We start from the raw sequence: 23347 nt of genomic DNA on the forward strand, positions 1-23347 counted from the left end.
AACTTGCCCAACCCACACAGCTACTAAGTAAAGGCACTGGAAAGCAACTTTAAGTCTGCTTGACTTCAGAACCACAGTTTTTGACAATCGTGCCATACTATCTCATGGCTTCTGAAACATGTCTGTTAGTTAATTCCCCTCACATCATATGCTACAATCCCCTCTCCAGCCACCTGTGCACCCACACAGACCAGGCACTGCCATTCCCCAACAGCTGTCTGGGTTCTGAAACCCACCTGGGAATCTGGAGTCAAGTGTGAGAAACCTAGACTATCATTGGTTCCAGTGCGTGTTAAAATTTCTAAGAGTTCAAAGTTGCTGTAGTCGGGTTTTATTAAAGCAGTTAAGTATATTAGCGTGTTCTACTTCCCCTTTAAATCTTTCATTCCTCTGTATCTTTTCTGTTTTTCATGACTCACCAGACACCTACAAAAATCCCCAAGCATAAAATGCCTTAGACTGACATAACGACTGATTTGTCAGCTTATGTTTTTGGTAACCCCCTTTCTTGGCGGGCTGTCCTTCACTTTAAGACTGCTATTATTTCTAGGAAACTTTCTGCATAATGTGCCTCAGTTTTCTAGAACAATGTTTTCTGGAAATCCAACATTGGCAAACCCCACACGTCCTCTGCGAGGGTCCATGTCCCCGGAGCGTGGCGGTGTGGGTCTCCCTTGACGCACAGCCTTCAGCCAGCCCAGGCTCAGTTCTTCTAGTGATGCTCAGTCGTGGTGGGAGGCAGACTTTATAGGAGTGCCCGATGGAATGAAAATGAACGGCAAAATGATAACGACTTAAAAATGTCATATAGAGGGGAAAGAACACACATATAAAACATTAGCATTACAATAAAATATTTTTAATTGGAGAAATATATATGTCCACTTCCATGCTTAATCCGTTCCCTTGATTAATCCTAGTCACTTGCTACGACACGGTGATATGATGTTACTTCCGTGACAAGGTTACAAAAGACTGTGACTGCTGTCTCGCTGGGAGACTATTTCCTTCTCGGCTTGTGCACTGGGATGAAGTCAGCGGCCAGGCTGGAGAGGCCCCGTGGTGGTCAGGGGCGGAGCATGGCCTCTAACTGACAGCCAGCAAGAAGCAGAACCCTGCTATCAATCATGTGAACTAGGAAGCAAATCCTTCCCTAGCCAAGCCTTGATATGGCCTGGAAGTAGAGGACCCAACTAAGCCCTGTCTGGATTCCTGGCCCACAGAATTGGAGAAATAATGTGTTGTGTTAATCTGCTAAACTTGTTATGCAAAAATGGATTCATAAAGTAACCAATTCCTAAAAATCATTTTTCCCCTATCACACCAATGTAATCATGTATTCTACGTTTGGAAAGAAATTATCTTGAATAGAGAACCCAGAAATCAACCCAAACCATGATGCTCAATTAATATTTGACGATGGAGTCAAGACAGTCTCTTCAATAAATGGTGTTGGGAAAATTGGACAAATACATGCAAAAAAAATGAAACTAGACCACCAACTCACACCATACACAAAAATAAACTCAAAATGGATAAAGCACTTAAACATAAGACAGAAAACCATAAAAATATTAGAGGAATCCATAGGCAGCAAAATCTCAGACATATGCCGAAGCAATATTTTCACTGATACAGCTCCTAGGGCAGTGGTCGCCAAACTCATTAGTCAACAGAGTCAAATATCAACAGTACTTCTTCAAAATAAACTCACCCAGGCCGAAAACCGACTTCTGTGCATGGGCCACGAAGTTTCAATCCCACTGTACGTGTGCCCGCATGTGGTATTTTGTGGAAGAGCCGCACTCAAGGGGCCAAAAAGCTGCATGTGGCTCACAAACTGCATTTTGCTGACCACGGTCCTAGGGCATTGGAAACTAAGGAGAAAATAAACAAATGGGACTATATCAAAATAAAAAGCTTCTGCACAGCAAAAGAAACCATCAACAAAACAAGAAAGCCCACTGCATGGGAGAACATATTTGCCAATGTTATCACTAATAAGGGTTTAATCTCCAACATTTACAGGGAACTCATACAACTTAACAAAAGGAAGATAAACAACCCAATCAAAAAAATGGGCAATGGATCTAAATAGATACTTTTCGAAAGAGGACATAAGGAAGGCCAAGAGACATATGAAAACATGCTCAAAGTCACTAATCATCCCAGAGATGCAAATCAAAATGACAATGCGGTATCATCTCACATCTGTCAGAATGGCTATCATCAACAAATCAACAAATGACAAGTGCTGGAGAGGATGCGGAGAAAAAGGAACCCTCCTTCACTGCTGGTGGGAATGCAGACTGGTCCAGCCACTATGGAAGACAGTATGGAGTTTCCTCAAAAAACTAAAAATGGAACTCCCATTTGACCCAGTGATCCCACATCTAGGAATATATCCCAAGAAGCTAGAAACACCAGTCAGGAAGGATATATGCACCCCTATGTTCATAGCAGCACAATTCACCATAGCTAAGATTTGGAAACAGCCTAAGTGCCCATCAGCAGATGAGTGGATTAAAAAACTGTGGTACATCTACACAACAGAATACTATGCTGCTGTAAAAAAGAAGGAATTCTTACCATTTGCAACAGCATGGATGGAACTGGAGAGCATTATGCTAAGCAAAATAAGCCAGTCAAAGAAAGATAAATATCACATGATCTTAGTCATTTATGAAATATAATGAACAACATAAACTGATAAACAAAAACAGATCTATAGACAGAGAAGTATCAATCAGACCGTCAAACCTCAGAGAGAAGGTAGGGGAGGATGGGGGTAAGGAGGAGAGATCAACCAAAGGACTTGTATGCATGCATATAAGCCTAACCAGTGGACACAGACACCAGGGGATGAGGGCAAGAATGGGGGGCTGGGGGAGCAATGGGGGAATAAGGTCACATATGTAATACCTTAATCAATAAAGAAAAAAAGAGAAATTATCTTAATAACTGTTTAACTTCTATGTGAGTTAGACAATAGGCTATTTTGTATTTAGAGTGTTTCTTGCTGATGGCTCCCAGTCAGGCTGTTGTTTCCTTAACACTCTAACTCTTGGGAAGTGAGAACAAGTAACTCCCAACATAATTATGGGAACTTCGGTTTAATGATCCTCTCATAATCATTATCTCATGGGAGTCTTTCGACTTGACTTCTTGCCAAGCTCACTCAGCTAATATTCGTTCTGCCACCAATTTCTTCAGGTAATATTCCTTTGCTTAAATACTTCACAGTAACAATTTAAATTTCAATATGTAAAAATAGAGCATATTTGTTTAGAAGATAATGAGACTAGTAGGGAAAAATCTCTTTATGACCTAAAATGAATCCAACATTAATGCCAAAGTGAATGCACACCAGGCAGCTAGATAATTATCAGGTGTTGTGAAGAAATTAAAGTTATCAACTCCTTTTGATGTTGTCACAACTTTGGCATTAATGGCCATATTCTCCAGGACAGTGCAGAGCAAAAGGGGCACTTATTACCTGGTGATATTTATTTCTTTACATGTGCACTTGTACTTCTATTTTTATAAATTATAGGAAAAGAATTATTTTTTTGAGTTATCTTCTTGAGAACAAAATTTTCACACTGAAAATACTCATTGATTTTCCCCTGTTTTTCTCCAAGAGGCCCCCACCACCTTAAATGATACACATGGGTGCACGAGCTAAAACTGTCAATTACACTTGCCACTTAGATGATCCTTCTGAGGGGAGGGAATGGGGGTAAGAAGCCAAATGCCATCTGTTGTAAAACAAAAGTACCTCCTCGCTCCAGAAGTAAGTACTAATCTAACTGGATATTGTGTTTAAAGTGCATGTAAATACCAGCAAATCATTCTTTGTCACAGTCCCTCCAAGTGTCCAATCCGGAGGCCAACTCAACATTCCTTACATACGTTCCTCGTGGTGAATTGCAAAAATCTTTCACGGGGTGGACAAATCGGTTAGAGAGGATGACTATGTGCCACAGAGAATTCGGCCAACGCCAACTCCAGCTCCCAGGCCACCTGTTTTCTCTGGAATTCTGTCTGGTTTAAATCTTTTATTCAATGCACAGAGGAAAAAAGCACTAAGAAGTGGCAATCCTGATTTGCTGCAGTGTTTGTTTTATATCATGGGAAAGTATCCACCCAAACAGATGCTGAAGACGGTATTCTTTTCTCTTCTTCTTCTTTTTTAAAATATATTTCTATTGATTTCAGAGAGGGAGGGAGAGAGAGAAACATCAATGATGAGAATCATTAATCGGCTGCCTTCTGCACACCCCCTGTGGGGGATTGAACCCGAAACCCAGGCATGTGCCCTTGACCAGAATCTAACCCGCGACTCTTCAGTCCCCAGGCCGACACTCTATCCACTGAGCCAAACCGGCCAGGGAAAGACAGTATTCTTAATAGCCACGTTGGTTTAAGCTCCTCTTCTTCTCTCAAAGTACTAACACATCATGAAAAACTTAAGATTGAGCCACACTTACATTATTGGTAAGTGTTAAGGGGAAAACAGCCGCAGGTCGCGTTTGTCTCCTATTCCCAGCATGAGATAGTGGGAGCCACAAACGGGAAGTGAGCCAGAGATAAGCAAAAAGCTTAGTGTGGGCTCTCACACACAAAACTGAATATAATTTTGCAAAGAAGGCTGCTGTAAGTCAATTACAAAAACTATTTTACAATTTAAAATGCTAAGCCATACATCAAATTCCTGGACTTAAATTGGATCTTTAATTCATGGTCACATTTACAAGCAATATTATGAGGTTGGGTGGCGGTAAAAATCAAATGCTTTTAAAGCATAACAAGAAGTTCTCATTACAAAAAATATCTCCATGCAAAGGATACTGTTTTGTATTAAAACTATAAACACTTTACGTAGCTGTTAATAAAGCAAAGAATGGCAAAATGATGTGCACCTTCATTTCCACAGTCCCAACTCAATTATTTTCAAACGTATAACTCACAAAGGGGAGAATGAATACCTTTCTACTTTAAAGGTGGCAAAACACAAAGAAAAGCAGAATCAATAAAAGCAAAAACAAAACAGCAGGCTGGGATACCAAAGACCTAGTTTTAGGTCACTCTCCCTAGTTGCTAGCTGGTGGCTTCAGGCAATTCTCCTCTCGAGTATACAGCGGGGCCTTGACTTACGAGTTTAATTCGTTCTGAGACCGAGCTCGTTAAGGAGCTCATTAACTCAAATTACTCTGTCAACTCAATGCAAAAAATCGGCCGAGAGACAGCTGGAGTCGGGGACACTTGTAAGTCAAGGCCCCACTGTAGTTGCCTCACCTTACAAGCAAGATTCTTTACAGTTCAAAATGTTCTGGGTTCTCAGTCCTCCTGCAGATTCAGAAAAGCAATGAGCAGTTCCTGAATCACACATCTATTTGTAAGTGGGTAAGTATATTCTAGAGATAATACTAATACTCCTGTAAATTACATTTACAGTGCTTGCTTTGGGGGGCAGAAGAATATACAGTGGGGCCTTGACTTACGAGTGTCTCGACCAACGAGTTTTTTGAGATACCAGCTGTCTCTCAGCCGATTTTTTGCATTGAGTTGATAGAGTAATTTGAGTTAATGAGCTCCTTAACGAGCTCCTGAACAAGCTCGGTCTCAGAACGAATTAAACTCGTAAGTCAAGGCCCCACTGATAGGCTGAGGTGGGTATCGGTGAAAATCAAATTGTGGTTTGAGAGTCTACTAAGAACATCTAAAATTTTAATGAATGATTTAGCTTTAAATTGTTCTTAAAAACTAAAGAGAAGGAGAAGCCAGAGGAGCGACATTTGATATTGTGGGAAGCAAAGGAAAAACTAATATGTTTGTAAAAAAAAAAAAAAAGATTCCCACAAATACAGTACTTTAGAGAGTTAAGTACAACAGATGACCTTTAAAAGTTTTTCATGAGAGCTTATTGACTGAACTATTTATTTTAAATTCACATGGATTACATTTTTCTCCTTACATACTATTCTTTTGTTCTACCACTCTCTTAAGGTTATTCAGTGCTTCTTGTAATATTTCTAATCTCAAAATCAAATATGTTACTCTACCTTCAAAGTTGGGAGGTCAAGTTTCAAACAGAAATTATCATCAATAATTACATCAAAACCCACATAAGAGGCCACTCTGGAACAAGAATTTTTGTTTTTGAGCCCTGAGCATATTTTTATTTTTAAGTATTTCATGTTTATTTTTGAAATTAAAAAATAGGCAGAGGACCTGAACAGATATTTCTCCAAATAGGACATACAGACATATGAAAAGATAATATCACTAAAAAATGCAAATTAAAACTACAAGATATTATCTCACATTTGTCAGAATGGTTATCTAGAATAATAAAAGCATAATATGCTAATTAGACTGGACAGCCAAACGACCTTCCGGATGTCCTTCTGGAAGAAAGCTGGGGCTGCGAGGGCCGAGGCAAGCCACTGAGGCTGGGAGGGCCAAGGCGGCAGCAGCTGCCATGGCTGAGCCCCTTACACGAATTTTGTGCATTGGGCCTTTAATCATTAGTAAATCTCAACAAACAAGTGCTGGCAAGGACGTGGAGAAAAGAAAACCCTTGTGTACTGTTGGTGGCTATGTACATTGGTGCAGCCACTGTGGAACAGTATGGCGAGATTCCTCAAAAAGTTAAAAATGGACTGCCTTATGATCCAGCTATTCCACTTCTAGGTATTTATGTGAAGAAAACAAAAATACTAACTGGAAAAGATAGATGCACCCCTATGTTTACTGTATCATTATTAACAATAATCAAGATAGAGAAGCAATCTAAGTATCTGTCCTTCAGTGAAATGATAAAGATGTGGAATATATATAATGGAATATTATTCAGCAATAAAAATGGCATTTTGTCATTTGTGACAACATGGATGGACCTAGAGGGTATTATGCTACATGAAATAAGTCAGACAGAGAAAGACAAATACCATATGTAAAATACCGTATTTCTCTAATATGTAAAATCTGAAAAAAAATAAATGATTAAGCAAAATGAAACAGAAACAAACCCATAAATATTGAGAATGAGCTGATATTTGCCAAAAAAATGGGTTGGGGAGATGGAATAAAATTTTTAAGAACTAAAAAGAAATCAGTACTAGGTGAGCATTACATATTATTGGTGGAATATCACATGAGAAGCTTTGTACTCTAAGACTACTATTTCCTTTAGAGCTCAACAGTGTAGATTTCATTTCATCCTCTTCATTTTCTATATTTTAAAAATCCTTAAGTATATATAAAGATTCACTGCAATATAAACTCTGTTTAAAAACTACAAAACAGCTCAATGTGACATGCATTTTTCCACACAGAAATCCATTATCTGAATACACAGCTGTCACTGTTTTCATGGAATACACTTCCTAAATATAGGACAATTATTAATCACATGATGGTGCTCCTACTGTGCAAATGCATGGAAAAGGAAAATGAGACCAACATACATAAAAAATAATTTTGACCTTTGAGCCCTGAGCCTATTTTTATTCTTAAGTATTTCGTGTTTATTTTTGTCTCATATTCCACAAAAAAAGCAGTGATAAACATGTGATGATCAGTCTTAGTATTTTCACAAGTAGGTATTGTTTTTATATAAGTGAAACTTGTTTTCATGGGGCATCAGAAGATTCCTGTGTGAGAACTCTTAAAATGCCTTAAAAACTAATAAAAATAAGATTGTTTCCAGAGAATCTTATTTTCTGGATATTATTTATTCACTTGCAGGGGTCAGGGAATGGATAACACTAATCATTGTTTCCAAAAACAAAAATATTCTAGGTATATGGAATGCATAAAAACTGAAGTATCTGTTCTTTTTCACTGGGCAAATGTTTATTCATTTGGGGATTCCATAGCAAAGCAGATAATAAAATAATTTAGAAAGAATTTTAAGGGAGGAAGCAAGATGGCGGCGATATAGGCAGACGCGTCCCAGGTCTTGTCCCGGAGCAAACGGAGTAAGCAGCTGAAACTAATAACACCCACCCCGAATTGGCAAATTTACTCAGCTGGTGAGACGGCTTGCAGCCTGGAAGGGCAGACCTCCCCTGGAAAGGTTAAAAACCAGGGATCTGGGCAGGAAAGTTTGCCAGACCTGAGCCCAGAGGGTCGGAGGGAGACCGCATGGCAGACAGCCGCGTCTCTTGGGACAGACACAGACCCTGACCAGGGTAAGGAGTTCCGCGGGTTTGCTGGCGCCAGGAGATTTGAGATTTGGATTTTGTGATTGCGGAGAACTGAGACTAAAGGGGGCATCCTGAGGAACTGATCAGACCGTGCAGTGCCCATAAGAGAGGAGCGTTTCCCAGACCATGCAGTGCTGGTAAGAGGAGCGTTTCCCAGACCGCAGATCCAAGCAACAGCAGCCCCCTGATCACCGCAGCCTCCTGATCACCACAGCCTCCTGATCACCACACCCTCTGTCTGTGGAACAGCAACTGTACGTGAAGCCTCCCCCCACCAGCCAGAAGAGCCAACACAGCTGTGAACAACACCCACCAGAGGAGCTGCTGCCAACTGGAAAGCAGCTGCTACCGCAACCGTCTGAGCAGCAACCACAACCCAAGGAGCCCCTGCCACCCAGGGAGCAGCCACTGAACACCTCAACATCTACATATGTCAGCGAGATCAAACATGGGTAGGCAAAGAAACCCCCAAAGGAAAGAAAAGGAGGACTCGCCAGAAAAGCAGCTAAGTGAGACAGAGATATGCAACATGACGGAAAAAGAATTCAGAATAAGGTTCCTAGAGTACATGCACCACATGTTCAAGAAGCAAGAAGAAACAGATGAAAAACTCAACTACTTATGCAAGAAGCTAGAAGAAACAGATGAAAAAATCAACAACTTAAGTAAGTCCCAAGAAGAAATGAAGAGTGACATAGCTTCAATAAAAAACTCCATTGAAAGTATCAACAGTAGACTGGGAGAAGCGGAGGACCGAATTAGTGAATTAGAAGACAAGGAAGCAAAACACACTCAAACTGTACGGCAAATGGAGAAAAAAATTAAAAGACAGGAGGAGAGCCTAAGGGAGCTTTGGGACAACATGAAACGAAACAACATACGAATAATAGGGGTGCCAGAACAACAGAAAGATGAACATGGATTAGAAAACCTATTCGAAGAAATAATATCAGAAAACTTCCCTGAGGTGGGGAAGAAAAAAGTCACACAAGCCCAGAGAGTCCCAAACAAGGTGAACCCGAAAAGACCCACACCAAGACACATCATAATTACCATGGCAAATGTTCAGGATAAAGAGAGAATCTTACAGGCTGCAAGAGAGAGACGGAAAGTAACATACAAGGGATCTCCCATTAGATTATCAAATGATTTCTCAACAGAAACACATCAGGCCAGAAAAGAATGGACGGAAATCTACAAAGTGATGCAAAGCAAAGGACTGAATCCAAGAATACTCTATCCAGCAAGGCTATCATTCAAAATTGAAGGGGAAATAAGAAGCTTCACAGACAAAAAAGGGCTAAGGGAGTTTATCACCACCAAGCCAGCCATGCAAGAAATGCTAAAGGGACTGGTGTAAAAAGAAGAAATATCAAGCTCAGAAAGAAAACAGCCACACACACACACACAAAAAGAAATGGCTACAAACAAATACCTTTCAATAATAACTTTAAATGTAAATGGACTAAATGCTCCAACCAAAAGACATCGAGTGGCTGAATGGATAAAAAAACATGACCCATACATCTGCTGTCTACAAGAGACCCACCTCATTAGAAGGGACTCACACAGACTGAAAGTGAAGGGATGGAAAAATATCTTTCACGCAAATGGAAAGGAAAAGAAAGCTGGGGTAGCAATACTTATATCTGACAAAGTACATCTCAAAGTGAAGGCCATAACCAGAGATAAGGAAGGCCACTTCATAATACTAAAGGGATCAATACAACAAGAAGATATAACCCTGGTAAACATATATGCACCCAATGCAGGAGCACCCACATACATAAGAAAACTTCTGGAAGATATCAGGGGAGAGATCGACAACAATACAATCATAGTAGGGGACTTTAATACACCACTGACATCACTGGATAAATCCGCTAGACAAAAACTCAGCAAAGAAACAGCAATCCTAAATGACTCACTAGATCAGATGGACTTAATTGACATCTTCAGAACACTTCACCCCACAGCTGCGGAATATACATTCCTCTCAGGTGCTCATGGGGCATATTCAAAAATAGACCACATATTGGGTCACAAGCAAAGTCTCCACAAATTCAAGAAGATTGAAATCATAAAAAGCTTCTTCACAGACCACGATGGCATAATGTTAGAAATAAACTACAATAAAAACAACCCAAAATACTCAAACACTTGGAAGCTGAATAGCATGTTATTAAATATTGATTGGGTTACCGATGACATCAAAGAAGAAATTAAAAACATCCTGGACACTAATGACAATGAAAACACAACAATCCAAAACCTCTGGGACACAATGAAAGCAGTCCTGAGAGGGAAGTTTATAGCTCTACAGGCCTATCTCAAAAAACAAGAAAAAATGGTAGTCAATCATCTAACTCTACAACTCAAAGAATTAGAAAGAGAGCAACAAGAAAACCCCAGAGTGAGCAGAAGGAAGGAGATAATAAAGATTAGAGCAGAAATCAATGAAATAGAGACCAAAAAAACAATACAGAAAATCAATGAAACCAAGAGCTGGTTCTTTGAAAGGATAAACAAGATTGACAAACCCCTAGCCAGGCTCACCAAGAAGCAAAGAGAGAGGTCCCAAATAAACCAAATCAGAAATGATAGAGGCGAAATAACAACAGACCCCACAGAAATACAAATGATTGTTAAACAATACTACGAGCAACTCTACTCCAACAAACTGGACAACCTGGAGGAAATGGACAAATTCCTAGAAAAATACAACATTCCAAAACTCAATCAGGAAGAATCTAAAAACCTCAATAGGCCAATAACTATGGAAGAAATTGAAGCAGTCATCAGAAAGCTTCCAGCAAACAAAAGCCCAGGGCCAGACGGCTTCACAGGGGAGTTCTACCAAACATTCAAGGAAGAACTAAAACCTACCCTCCTCAGACTACTACAAAAAATTCAAGAGGAAGGAACGCTTCCAAGCTCATTCTATGAAGCCAGCATCACCCTAATACCAAAACCAGGTAAAGACATCACAATGAAAGAGAATTACAGGCCAATATCCCTCATGAACATAGATGCCAAAATCCTCAACAAAATCTTAGCAAATCGGATCCAGCAGTACATCAGAAGGATCATACACCATGACCAAGTAGGATTCATCCCAGAGATGCAAGGATGGTACAACATCCGTAAATCAATAAATGTGATACATCACATAAACAAATTGAAAGAAAAAAACCACATGGTCATATCAATTGATGCAGAAAAAGCATTCGACAAAATCCAACACCCATTTTTGATAAAAACTCTCAGAAAGGTGGGAATAGAAGGATCATACCTCAACATAATAAAAGCCATATATGACAGGCCCACTGCCAACATCATACTCAATGGACAAAAACTAACACCGTTTCCCCTAAGAACAGGAACAAGACAGGGATGCCCACTCTCACCACTCCTGTTCAACATAGTACTGGAAGTATTAGCCATTGCAATTAGGCAAGAAGAAGGAATAAAAGGCATCCAAATTGGAAAAGAGGAAGTAAAACTGTCCTTATTTGCAGATGACATGATATTATACATACAAAACCCTAGAGACTCCATCAAAAAGCTACTAGACTTAATACATGAATTTGGCAATGTAGCAGGATACAAAATTAACCCCAAGAAATCTGAGGCATTTCTATACACCAACAGTGAACTTTCAGAAAGGGAGATCAGAAAAACAATCCCATTTACCATCGCACCAAAAAAATTAAGATACCTAGGAATAAACTTAACTAAAGAGGTTAAAGACCTCTACTCAGAAAACTACAGGACGTTGAAAAAAGAGATAGAGGAAGACATAAACAGATGGAAGAACATACCATGTTCTTGGATTGGTAGAATCAACATCATTAAAATGTCCATACTACCCAAAGCAATCTATACATTCAACGCACTTCCCATTAAAATACCAATGGCCTTCTTCAAAGATCTAGAACGAACTCTCCAAAAATTCATCTGGAATAAAAAAAGACCCCGAATAGCTGCAACGATCCTGAGAAAGAACAAAGTAGGTGGGATCTCAATGCCAGATATCAAGCTGTATTACAAAGCCACTGTTCTCAAAACTGCCTGGTACTGGCACAAGAACAGACATATAGATCAGTGGAATAGAATAGAGAGTCCAGAAATTAGCCCGAACCAATATGCTCAATTAATTTTTGACAAAGGAGGCATGAACATACAATGGAGCCAAGATAGTCTCTTCAATAAATGGTGTTGGGAAAATTGGACAGACATATGCAAGAAAATGAAACTAGACCACCAACTTACACCATACACAAGAATAAACTCAAAATGGATAAAGGACTTAAATGTACGACAGGAAACCATAAAAATTCTAGAAGAATACAAAGGCAACAAAATCTCAGACATATGCCAAAACAATTTCTTCACTGATACAGCTCCTAGGGCAGTTGAAACTAAAGAGAAACTGAACAAATGGGACTACATCAAAATAAAAAGCTTCTGCACAGCAAAAGAAACCATCAACAAAACAACAAGAAAACCCACCTCGTGGGAAAACATATTTGCCAACGTCATATCGGATAAGGGCTTAATCTCCAAAATTTATAGGGAACTCATACAACTTAACAAAAAGAAGATAAACAATCCAATCAAAAAATGGGCAAAGGATCTAAATAGACACCTTTCAAAAGAGGACATTCAGAAAGCCAAGAGACATATGAAAACATGCTCAAAGTCACTAATCATCCGAGAGATGCAAATCAAAACAACAATGAGGTACCATCTCACACCTGTCAGAATGGCCATCATCAACAAATCAACAAACGACAAGTGCTGGAGAGGATGTGGAGAAAAAGGAACACTTGTGCACTGCTGGTGGGAATGCAGACTGGTGCAGCCACTATGGAAGGCAGTATGGAGGTTCCTCAAAAAATTGGAAATGGAACTCCCATTTGACCCTGTGATCCCACTACTAGGAATATATCCCAAGAAACCAGAAACACCTATCAGAAAGGATATATGCACCCAGATGTTCATAGCAGCACAATTCACCATAGCTAAGATCTGGAAACAGCCTAAGTGCCCATCAGTAGATGAATGGATTAGAAAACTGTGGTACATCTACACGATGGAATACTATGCTGCTGTTAAAAAGAAGGAACTCCTACCATTTGCAACATCATGGATGGAACTGGAGAGCATTATGCTAAGTGAAACAAGCCAGTCAATGAAGGAAAAATACCACATGATCTCACTCATTCATGGATAATAAAGACCATTACAAACTTTTGAACAATAATAGATACAGAGGCAGAGCTGCCTCAAACTGATTGTCAAACTGCAGTGGGAAGGCCAGAGAGAGTTGGGGGGCAGGAGGGGGGGGAGTAAGAGATCAACCGAAGGACTTGTATGCATGCATATAAGCATAACTAATGGACATAAGACACTGGGGGGTAAGGGAGGGTAGTGGTTTGTCAAGGGCGGGGGGGGGAAAAAGGATACTTATGTAATACCCTTTGTAATACTTTAAGAGGAAAATAAAAAAAAAAAAATAAAAAAAATAAAAAATAATAATAAAAAAAAAAAAAAAAAAAAAGAATTTTAAGAAAAATCTCAATGATGAGTAGAATTTTAGGAGGCAAGAATTCTATAACTTAGAAAAAATCACTTAATTTTTACCTTGAGATTTATGAGGAGTTCTCTGAGTACACATTAAAAACAAAATAAATTAAAAGCACAAGTACTCAGATTAGATATTAAATCTCCTCTTTCGGAGACCCATGAAAGGAATGGATTCTTTTATTACAAGATCTTGCGTGGGCTTTTGGAGCAGAGCAGAGTGCAGCGGGACTGCAGATGCAGAAGGCCTGTGATTTCTAGGAATCCCCTTACCCTCTCTAAACTTCATAAGTAAAATAGAAGGAATATGTATCTTCCTCACAGGATGTTTTAACAAACATGAATTGTTAATGTGTAAAACACTAATACCAAATTTTCATGACACAGTCACTGATGTGAGTTCATAACCCAGTAATAGACACTGAACCTTCTCATATAAGCCAGAATGACCTAAAAACAGTCATAGTGCTAAAAATCAATAGTGCTATTCTCTCACGCAGGAGACAACGGTAGATTTCAACATGAAAGACGGGAAAGTTTCTCAGAAAAGGCAGCATCTGAGAGGGCTTTTGAGGATGAGAAAGAGCTCAAGAAGCAACATGTGTAAAGGGCAACAGGCAATGTTGGAGTTCTTCTATCCCGCTTCTGTCTGTATCACACTGGAAGCTCCCAGGGACCTTCTGGACACAAAGGGTCCTGGGCTGGTGTCCTTTCCCGTGTTGCTGTTAGTTCAGACAGGAAGGAACAGTGAAATCTACTTGCCGATTTCACCGTGAGCCGATCTTTTTGTATACCTGTGGATGAGTTCTCCTGATTCTGAGATTCTGGTCTGAATGCCAGTATTCACGTCCTACGCCCCAAGTGCAGAGAAAGCTTGCTTTAGGACGGTAATCCCTGATCTTGCCAGCTGCCAAGTTCTGGTCGAGGACCACAGATGCACATATGCCACCAGTTTTAGCTGCTTTAATTGGGTAAGACTCATTTCTCACTCTTTCCTGATTCCTTTTAAAACTGTATTGGTTTTACCATTTTATCCAGTTTAAAAATTTAGAGTATTAGCTTTAAAAGCTATCTTTCTTTTCGTTTTTAATGTTTAACAGAGACCAGGAAGCAGTAAGATAATACAGATATTCCTATAAGTAATCCTGTCTAAATTGCTCCTTAGGAAAATTAGTATATTTCACCTCTTGATTCCCAGTTAATGCAGTATAAACATTTACAAGGCTGTTGTTTTTTTTTTTACTTGAATGTGGGCTAATATCTTTAAACTTGGCTTTAGTATTCAGAATCCAAATTTTGCACTAAAACTGAGGATGTCATATAAATAAAAATATTGATTAGAAAAATAGGCAAATAAACAGAACATTTGTAACAATAGAAAAAATTTAAACCTATCCTAATAGAGGGAATATGCTAATTGACTGCCATGCCCTAACAAGACTGCAGCGCCCACAGCCATAAGATGGTGGCGCCCAGTCCTCTCAGCCCTGCCTCATCCAGCCTCAGTCCCCCAGACCCCTCAGCCCCGCTGGGGGGTGGCAAGTGCCACATGCCTCATCCAGCCTCAGTTCCCCAGTCGTCTCAGGCCCACCTCATCCAGCCGGAGTCCCCCAGTCCCCACAGTTCTGTAGGAGAAGGCAGTTGAGGGTGATCAGGCTGGCAGGGGAGGGCAGTTGGAGGCGATTAGGATGGCAGGGGAGTGGTTAGGGGGTGATCAGGCTGGCAGGCAGAGTGATTAGGGGCAATCAGGCAGTCAGGCAGGTGAGTGGTTAGGAGCCAGCAGTCCCAGATTGTGAGAGGGATGTTCGACTGCCAGTTTAGGCCTGATCCCACAGGCAGTGGGACATCCCCTGAGGGGTCCCAGATTGGAGAGGGTACAGGCTGGTCTGAGGGACACCACCCCCCACCCCCGTGCATGAATTTCATGCACCGGACCTCTAATCAATCATAACAGTGACAATAAAATATCCTACCCTAGAAATCTCATATATTGCTGGTAACAGTATAACTTGGAATAACTCTTATGAAAATCTTTTTGGTTATAAAATGTTCTTATTCTTTGGCTCCACCTTTGGGAATTTATACTAAGAAAATGATCTCAAAAGAAAAAAAAATCAACTTTATAGATTATTGGAGAAACCACATAAGTAATCTCCGTTTCCATCCTGGACCTAGAGGGTCTTCCACCCCTCACCCCCAGCACAATCCATTTTCAACACAGCAGTTGGAGTGACCCGTGTTTTTCTGCTCAGGGCCCTCAGACGGCTCATGTTCTCAGGGTAAAAGGCCAAGTCCTTCTGTTGGCTTGCAAGGCCCTACGTGATCTCTCTGCCGCCTCTGGGATCCCATCTGTCACTCCTCCTCTACTCCTTCCTCTCCAGCCATGGGGACTTCTTAGTGTTCCTCTAACAAGTGGGTCACACTTGGCTTCAGGGCCTTTGTTCATGGAGTTCCCCCTGCCTCGGTTCTCTTCTGCAGACCCACATGGGCCCACTCCCGCTTCTCTTCAAGCTTTGCTCGGCTATCATCTTGCCAATGAAGCCTGTGGCCTACTCAATTCATACTCTTACCCGGGAACACAAGCTGGATTGCTGATCCCCTTATCCTGTTCCCTCTCTTCTACATCCTACATAAATTACTATGTTTGTGATCTGTTGTCCCCACACAAAATGCAAGGTCCACACGAGCAGGGATTTTTGTTTTGCAGTGATGTATTCTAAAGACTCAGAATATTACCTGGCACATACAGCAGGTGCTCAATTAATGTTTTGTTTAGTATTGTTTTGTTATAACATTGATGAAATGCAGCAGGAACTCTTGTTTATGTCAATTAGCTAGGGTTTCCTTATACAGTGGGGCCTTGACTTACGAGTGTCCTGACTTACGAGTTTTTTGAGATTACCAGCTGTCTCTTGGCCGATTTTTTGCATTGAGTTGATAGAGTAATTTGAGTTAACAAGCTCGGTCTCGGGAACGAATTAAACTCCTAAGTCAAGGCCCCACTGTACTTCGTTTCACCTGAAGGTGCAGAACCTATTGATGATGTTAGTGAGGACTTAGTGTATGTGCAGTCAATAATTGTTTTTTTTTTGTTGTTGTTTTTTTTTTATATAAATCTTTATTGTTCAGATTATTACATTTGTTCCTCTTTTTTCCCCCCATAACTCCCCTCCTTCCAGCTCCCACCCCACCCTCCACCCTCACTCCCCACCCACTGAGTTCATCCATAGGTGCATGATTTTTGTCCAGTCACTTCCCCCATCTCCCACACCCCTTTTCCCCCAAGAATAGTCAGTCCATTCCCTTTCTATGTCCCTGATTCATTATAGTCACCAGTTCATTCTGTACATCAGGTTATTTATTCACTTGATTCTTAGATTCATTTGTTGATAGATGCATATTTGTTGTTCATAATTTGTATCTTTACCTTTTTCTTCTTCTTCCTCTTCTTAAAGGATACCTTTCAGCATTTCATATAATACTGGTTTGGCGGTGATGAACTCCTTTAGTTTTTCCTTATCTGTGAAGCTCTTTATCTGACCTTCAATTCTGAATGATAGCTTTGCTGGATAAAGTAATCTTGGTTGTAGGTTCTTGGTATTCAGCACTTTGAATATTTCTTGCCATTCCCTTCTGGCCTGCAAAGTTTCTGTTGAGAAATCAGCTGACAGTCGTATGGGTATTCCCTTGTAGGTAATTGAGCCTCTTTCTCTTGCTGCTTTTAAGATTCTCTCTTTGTCTTTTGCTCTTGGCATTTTAATGATGATGTGTCTTGGTGTGGTCCTCTTTGGATTCCTTTTGTTTGGGGTTCTCTGAGCTTCTTGGACCTGTAAGTCCATTTCTTTCACCAGGTGGGGGAAGTTTTCTGCCATTATTTCTTGAAATAGGTTTTCAATATCTTGCTGTCTCTCATCTTCTGGCACTCCAATGACTCTGATATTAGTCCGCTTAAAGCTGTCCCAGAGGCTCCTTACACTATCTTCACACTTTCGGATTCTTTTTTCATTTTGCTTTTCCAATTGGGTGTTTTTTGTCGAATCTTTGGTTTGATTCTTGTGCTCCTCTGGTCTGCTATTGGGTATAATATTCTTTATTTCAGTCTGTGTATGCTTACTTTCTAATTTCTTTATCGTAGCATCGAGGATCTCATTAGTTTTCGTGAGGCTCTGCACAAATTTATGGCAAGCCCTCAAAATTGCGATTCTTAGCTCCATATCCTCCATTTCTGTCATGTTTTTTTGTCTCCGCATCTTTTATGCTTTCTTGGTGCACCCCCTTGTGGTCTCTGTGCGCAGTCTTGTTCTAGCCAAGCCTTAATTGTTGTAGTTAACACTAGAGGGGTTTGACCACCAGGCCGACTGGCTGTGGAAATCAGCTGTGGGAAAACTTCAGTCCTCAGGGGAGGCGCTAGTCCAGCCCTTGCCTGAGGCGATCGGCAAATGGCTGTGCGCAGGGTTTGGGCGGGGCGGGCTCAACAGGGCGGGGGGAGGGAGCAGCTATGGCCGCTCTCAGTCCGTCCCCAGGGGCTCTGCCTCTCTGTCCCAGCAATCGCTGCAAACCTCGGAGGGGCCGTAGCCAGACAGTCCCGCTTCTCCCGTTTGAGTCTGGGTCCCTAGAGACTCGCCCGGATCTGTAGCCCAGAGTCTGAGACTCGCTCCTGATTGAAAACGACAATCGCGCCCTCAGCCGCCAGCCCGCTTTGCGCGCGCACCCTCACCACCGCACCGCCGTACCTTTAAATTTTCCACACTGCGCCTCCGCTGAGCGTCGGAATGCTGTTGTTTTTGCTTCTAGTTGAAGAGACTCTCCTCGGCCAGCCTTCCCGTGGTTCTGGTTGATGTCCGTTCTGACTTTTAGTTGTATTTTTGAAGTGGTTGTCCACGGCGGCAGTCTCCGGTGTTTACCTATGCCGCCATCTTTCCCAATAATTGTTGAATAAATACATTTTAAAATAGCATGAGAAATCATGTCTAAACAAAGAGTTGGCTAATTAAAATTATGAGATGTATTGTAAACTGATCCAATCAAATCCCCCTAATACTTCTGTGATTCGGCCCTTTTCAACGATGCACTTAAAAAGGGGCAAAGAGCCCTGTGTCTCATCTGTTCTGAAGAGAGAAGAGACGCATTTCCAGCTTTCCTCTCAGGTGCACCAGGATTCGGACATGACTGACAGATGCCCTGTTGCACCCGATACGAAGAGGCTCACCAGACATGGCTTCTCTCTTCCAACCTTCAGGAGACTAATATGCCACATGCCACAAGCCCACTTATCTATCCTTTGGTGATTCAGCTTGTTTACAATGATCAAAGTAACAGTTGTTCCCATTTTCTGTAACTTATATTTTCACAATTAAAAAGTCAATATATCAATAAAATTAAAACCAATACATTCTCTGATGTCCTTCAAAGAGATTCACACATCCCCAAAGACATTTCAAGGGGACCTTGCTATTTCATTTGGGTTAATCACACCCTCTGTACCCACTTACTTTTTTGTAAAACAGGCCTATTCTGAGCCGTGCCTATATCAAAATGAGCTGTATGAGGAAAACATAAGTACATGTAAAGACTGATGGATTTAGAGCCATATAGTCATGAGTTCTAATTTTGGCTCTCATACTAACTAGCTATGTGACCTTGGGCAAATTATAGAATTTCTGAGCCTCAATATGAAGTGGGCAATGTCTCCCTTATACAATATGTGAACATAGGACATCTACAACAGTGCCTCATGTAGAACAGATACTCAAGAAATTTTAATTATTGTAAACCACAAAGCATATTGTGCAAATATCTATTGATGATACTAATAGAACAAAAAGGAAAGAAAAAAGATATGAACAGTTCCGGGTTGGAGCCATAGCGGTGGCAAATTCAAGCCCTGTCAACCTGGGGTGTTCATTGATGTTAGCATCGGAGGCCAGAAAGTTGGCTGTTTGGAGATCAAGCTCTTTGCAGACCTTGTAACTAAGGCAGCTGAGAACTTTAGGCAGTTCTGCACTGGAGAATTCAGAAAAGATAGGGTTCCTATAGGATACAAAGTGGCATTTTCATAGGGTTATAAAGGATTCCATGATCCAGAGTGGAGATTTTATTAATGGAGATGGTACTGGAGTTGCCAGTATTTACCGGGGGCCATTTGCAGATTAAAATTTTAAATTTAGACACTCAGCTAGAGGCCTGCTTCCCATAGCAAACAGTGGTCCCAGTACAAATGACTGCCAGGCTTTCATCACCTGCTCTAAGGGTGCCTGGCTGGATGGGAAGCATGCAGTGTTTGGAAACATCACTGATGGACTTCTAGTGATGATAAACACTGAGGCCCCAACAATAAGCCCAAGCTGCCCGTGGTGACCAGTGTGGGGCGATGTAGTCCAGAGCGAGACTGACTCAGACCTTGACCTCTCTGCCATTGTAGGCCTGGCCTTGCTCTGAGTGATGCCCTCAAGTAAGATCATCTGGATTGGCCAGTGTTTGCTTCCCAGCCTGCTGCTGCCCTGTTTGATCAAGAAATCTTGGAAGTATCACAGATTCAGAACCCAAGATTTTCCATGTTTTTCAACTGTAAATAATGTTTGTTTTCTGGGAAAGCACAACCAAACAAAAATGTGAACAGAATCGGCATGAGAAACACAGCACTGGGAGCATGAACAGACAAGGTGTGTGAAGAGGAGCGAGTAGCAGGCATGGCATGAGAATGGGACCCTGAGGAAATCGGAGTCTGGTTTTTTCTCAGTATGAAAAGCCATGGACGACATTTTGAGAAAAATTTAACAAGGCAAGACCTATGTTTTAAGAAAACAACTGTTTAGGAATGTGGAAGGTGGTATGGAGGGAGAAGAGCCAGAGGCAGGACTTAGTTAGGAGGCAGGAGGGTATGAAATAGAGCTAGAGCAACTAGGGAATAGGAGGAGGGCACTAAAGAGAGGCTGTGGTAACAGTCCCCATAAATAAGGGGGCAGTAAGCAAAGAATGGGGGTGAACGAACGAAAACGACAAACAAACAATTACATTTAGATCATCTTTATGAGTAAAGATAGAAGAGAGGTTCAATATGGTATCAAGGGTTTGTGTGGGGGACTAAAAGAATGTTAACTTAATTGTTCAAGAACAAAGGATTTAATAGGAGGTCATTTTTGGACCAGAGGGGTCTAAGGCATTTGGAGAGATGTCCCATAGGCAGACCCCAGGAGAAAGACATGGGCTTCTTATGTATAGCTGGGAGTCATCACCATAGAGATGAGAATTTAAACTAAGGAAACTGGATGAAATTCAAAGACTTTCGGAACTCTGAAACAGAAAGTTATAGTTAAGAGCCTTAATATGTAAACACATTTACACAGAACTAATAAGTGGACAGAGGTTGGCCAATGAAGTCTCTGCCAGCAAGGGACCTGAAAAGGGATAATAAGGTATGAAAATGAAAACAATAATATCTATAGAAATATTATTAATGTACTAAATTTGTAATGTTTAATTAACCTATAGAAATAAGCCCAATAAAATCTTTGGGCACAGAAATGTGAACTGACCAAAACTCATTGTTTCTAAATTTCTGATACAAAATTAAATGAAATCTTTATCATATCAATAAATATCTGGAGGAGACTAATTCAAAACCAGTGTTTATTTACATAGTGCATATCCCAGAAAGTTTGGGGGGAAAAAGAGTTTCAACAGAAAGTTAGCAAATTCTCATCGATCTGCCGATCTCCAGCACTTGAGGGAGACAGTCTGGAAGTCCTCAGAGACTGGAATCTTGATGGCAGAACTTCAAATGTTCCCATCACTTGCCAAGGAAGTGCCACACTTGCTCTGTGTTTAAAATGGGGGAAGAAGGGTGTTAGGGAAGGGGTTCGAGGGAGGGAGGAAGGAAGGAAGAATAAGACAAATTTAATTTAGACCTTTAGGAAGTGTTCAGGCAGGTAAAAACAATCAAGAAGCTTAGCATGGCCCAGTCCATATGGCTTAGTGGTAGAGCATCGACCTATGAATCAGGAGATCATGGTTCCATTCCCTGGTGAGGATACATGCCCGGGTTTCGGGCTCAAACACTAGGAGGGGGTGTGCAGGAGGCAGCCGATCAATGATTCTCTCTCATCATTGATGATTCTCTCTCCTTCTACCTTCCTTTCTGAAATCAATAAAAAATATATATTTTTAAAAAGCTTATTTAGCATGACATTTCTCTATTTAAAGCTACTTCCCTTTAAACTCTTGTCTTAAGTTCTCTCATTTAGATGAAGTCTTACATAAAACTACATTAGAAATTCTAGAGCCTGCCCTGGCGGGTTTGGCTCAGTGGATAGAGCATTGGCCTGTGGACTGAAGGGTCCCAGGTTTGGTTCCGGTCAAGGGGATATGCCTAGGTTGCGGGCTTGGTCCCCAGTAAGGGGCGTGCAGGAGGCAGCCGATCAATGATTCTCTCTCATCATTGATGTTTCTCTCTCTCTCTTCCTCTCCCTTCCTCTGTGAAATCAATAAAAAATATTAATAAAAAAATTCTAGAGCCTTCCCACTTTATTTCCTACTTCTCTCTGGGTGATTTTAGTCTCTATTGAATGCTACAGAAGTTAGTACCCTAGCTACAGTACAAAAAGTCTAGAAAAACCTTTAACTGTAAAATTGGACTGCCTGTCAAATATACAAAATGGGATAGTATTACAAAAAAACAATGGGTTAGTTCCCCACATAAGGAATGGAGCTTGCTTCCCCATGAAGCCAGCTCTATGGTTCTGCTCCTTTCTAAACATCCTGGAACTAGACTCACAGTAAATACAGTAGGTCCTCGGGTTACGTCGGAGATCCGTTCCTACTGCGTGACATAACGCGATTTTCGCTGTAAGTTGGAACCCACCTACATAAGCACCTACTTCACTCACATGGAGCACATACACAGCAATAATGAAGTGAGACAGTAAAAAAAAAAAAGTAAAAGAAAGATAACAATTCCTGACCTTTACTTGTGGTAAATAAATAATAAAAAACACAAAGCACATATGTATATACATCGAAATGACGGAACCTTTTTTTTTTTTTATAAATAAATGGGAGATGGCGACGTAACCACAAAACAATGTATGTCAAGTCCGACGTAACCCAAGGACTGTCTGTAGTGCTCATTCTTTTCTACAAATTTGCAAGCTCAATATTCTTCTACTGTTGTATATTAAAGCAACAGGTCAAAGGTCTGCCCAAATATTGAAAGACAAATTATATGTGCATATGCTTGTATTCTGAAATTTTTACCACAGAATATTTTTACTTGTTTCTCAAAACAGCTTCGAATATAGTGGTAGTAAAAATATGGTATTTTTAATCATGCTACAAATTTTATTTTTAAGATCTTTAGTCAAAATAAATAAAGTGATGAAAGATGAAGAAAATATCCCAAATCAGATGTTTGGAGTCTTTTTAAGCTTATTAGAACTAGCTGGAATCTCTCTACTTCACCAAAAAAGTCACTACATAATCAACCATTTTCTAGCCTAAAAGTAATAAATGTACTCTTTCTCATTTTCTGAAATTAATAAACTACTTCATGT

General features: G+C 40.6%; 1 protein-coding gene and 1 pseudogene across 2 annotated transcripts in view; one reads left to right on the top strand and one right to left on the bottom strand.

Annotated features, from left to right (window-relative positions):
- Nucleotides 1-6602: 6602 nt before the first annotated feature.
- On the top strand, nt 6603-20191 carry LOC139020509 (peptidyl-prolyl cis-trans isomerase H pseudogene; annotated as a pseudogene).
- A 1223-nt stretch (nt 20192-21414) lies between these two features.
- PPA2 (inorganic pyrophosphatase 2) overlaps nt 21415-23347 on the bottom strand; it is an 87719-nt gene continuing 85786 nt past the window's right edge. For both annotated transcript variants that reach the window (XM_070433256.1, XM_070433254.1), the window contains one exon: nt 21415-21617. In XM_070433256.1, coding sequence (XP_070289357.1) covers nt 21589-21617 — 29 coding nt within the window. In that variant the 3' untranslated portion in view covers nt 21415-21588. The remainder of the gene's footprint in view (nt 21618-23347) is intronic.

This window comes from Myotis yumanensis, unplaced genomic scaffold, assembly GCF_028538775.1.
Source record: "Myotis yumanensis isolate MYYU_CA2020_CCGP unplaced genomic scaffold, mMyoYum1.0.hap1 SCAF_1, whole genome shotgun sequence".
NCBI lineage: Eukaryota > Metazoa > Chordata > Mammalia > Chiroptera > Vespertilionidae > Myotis > Myotis yumanensis.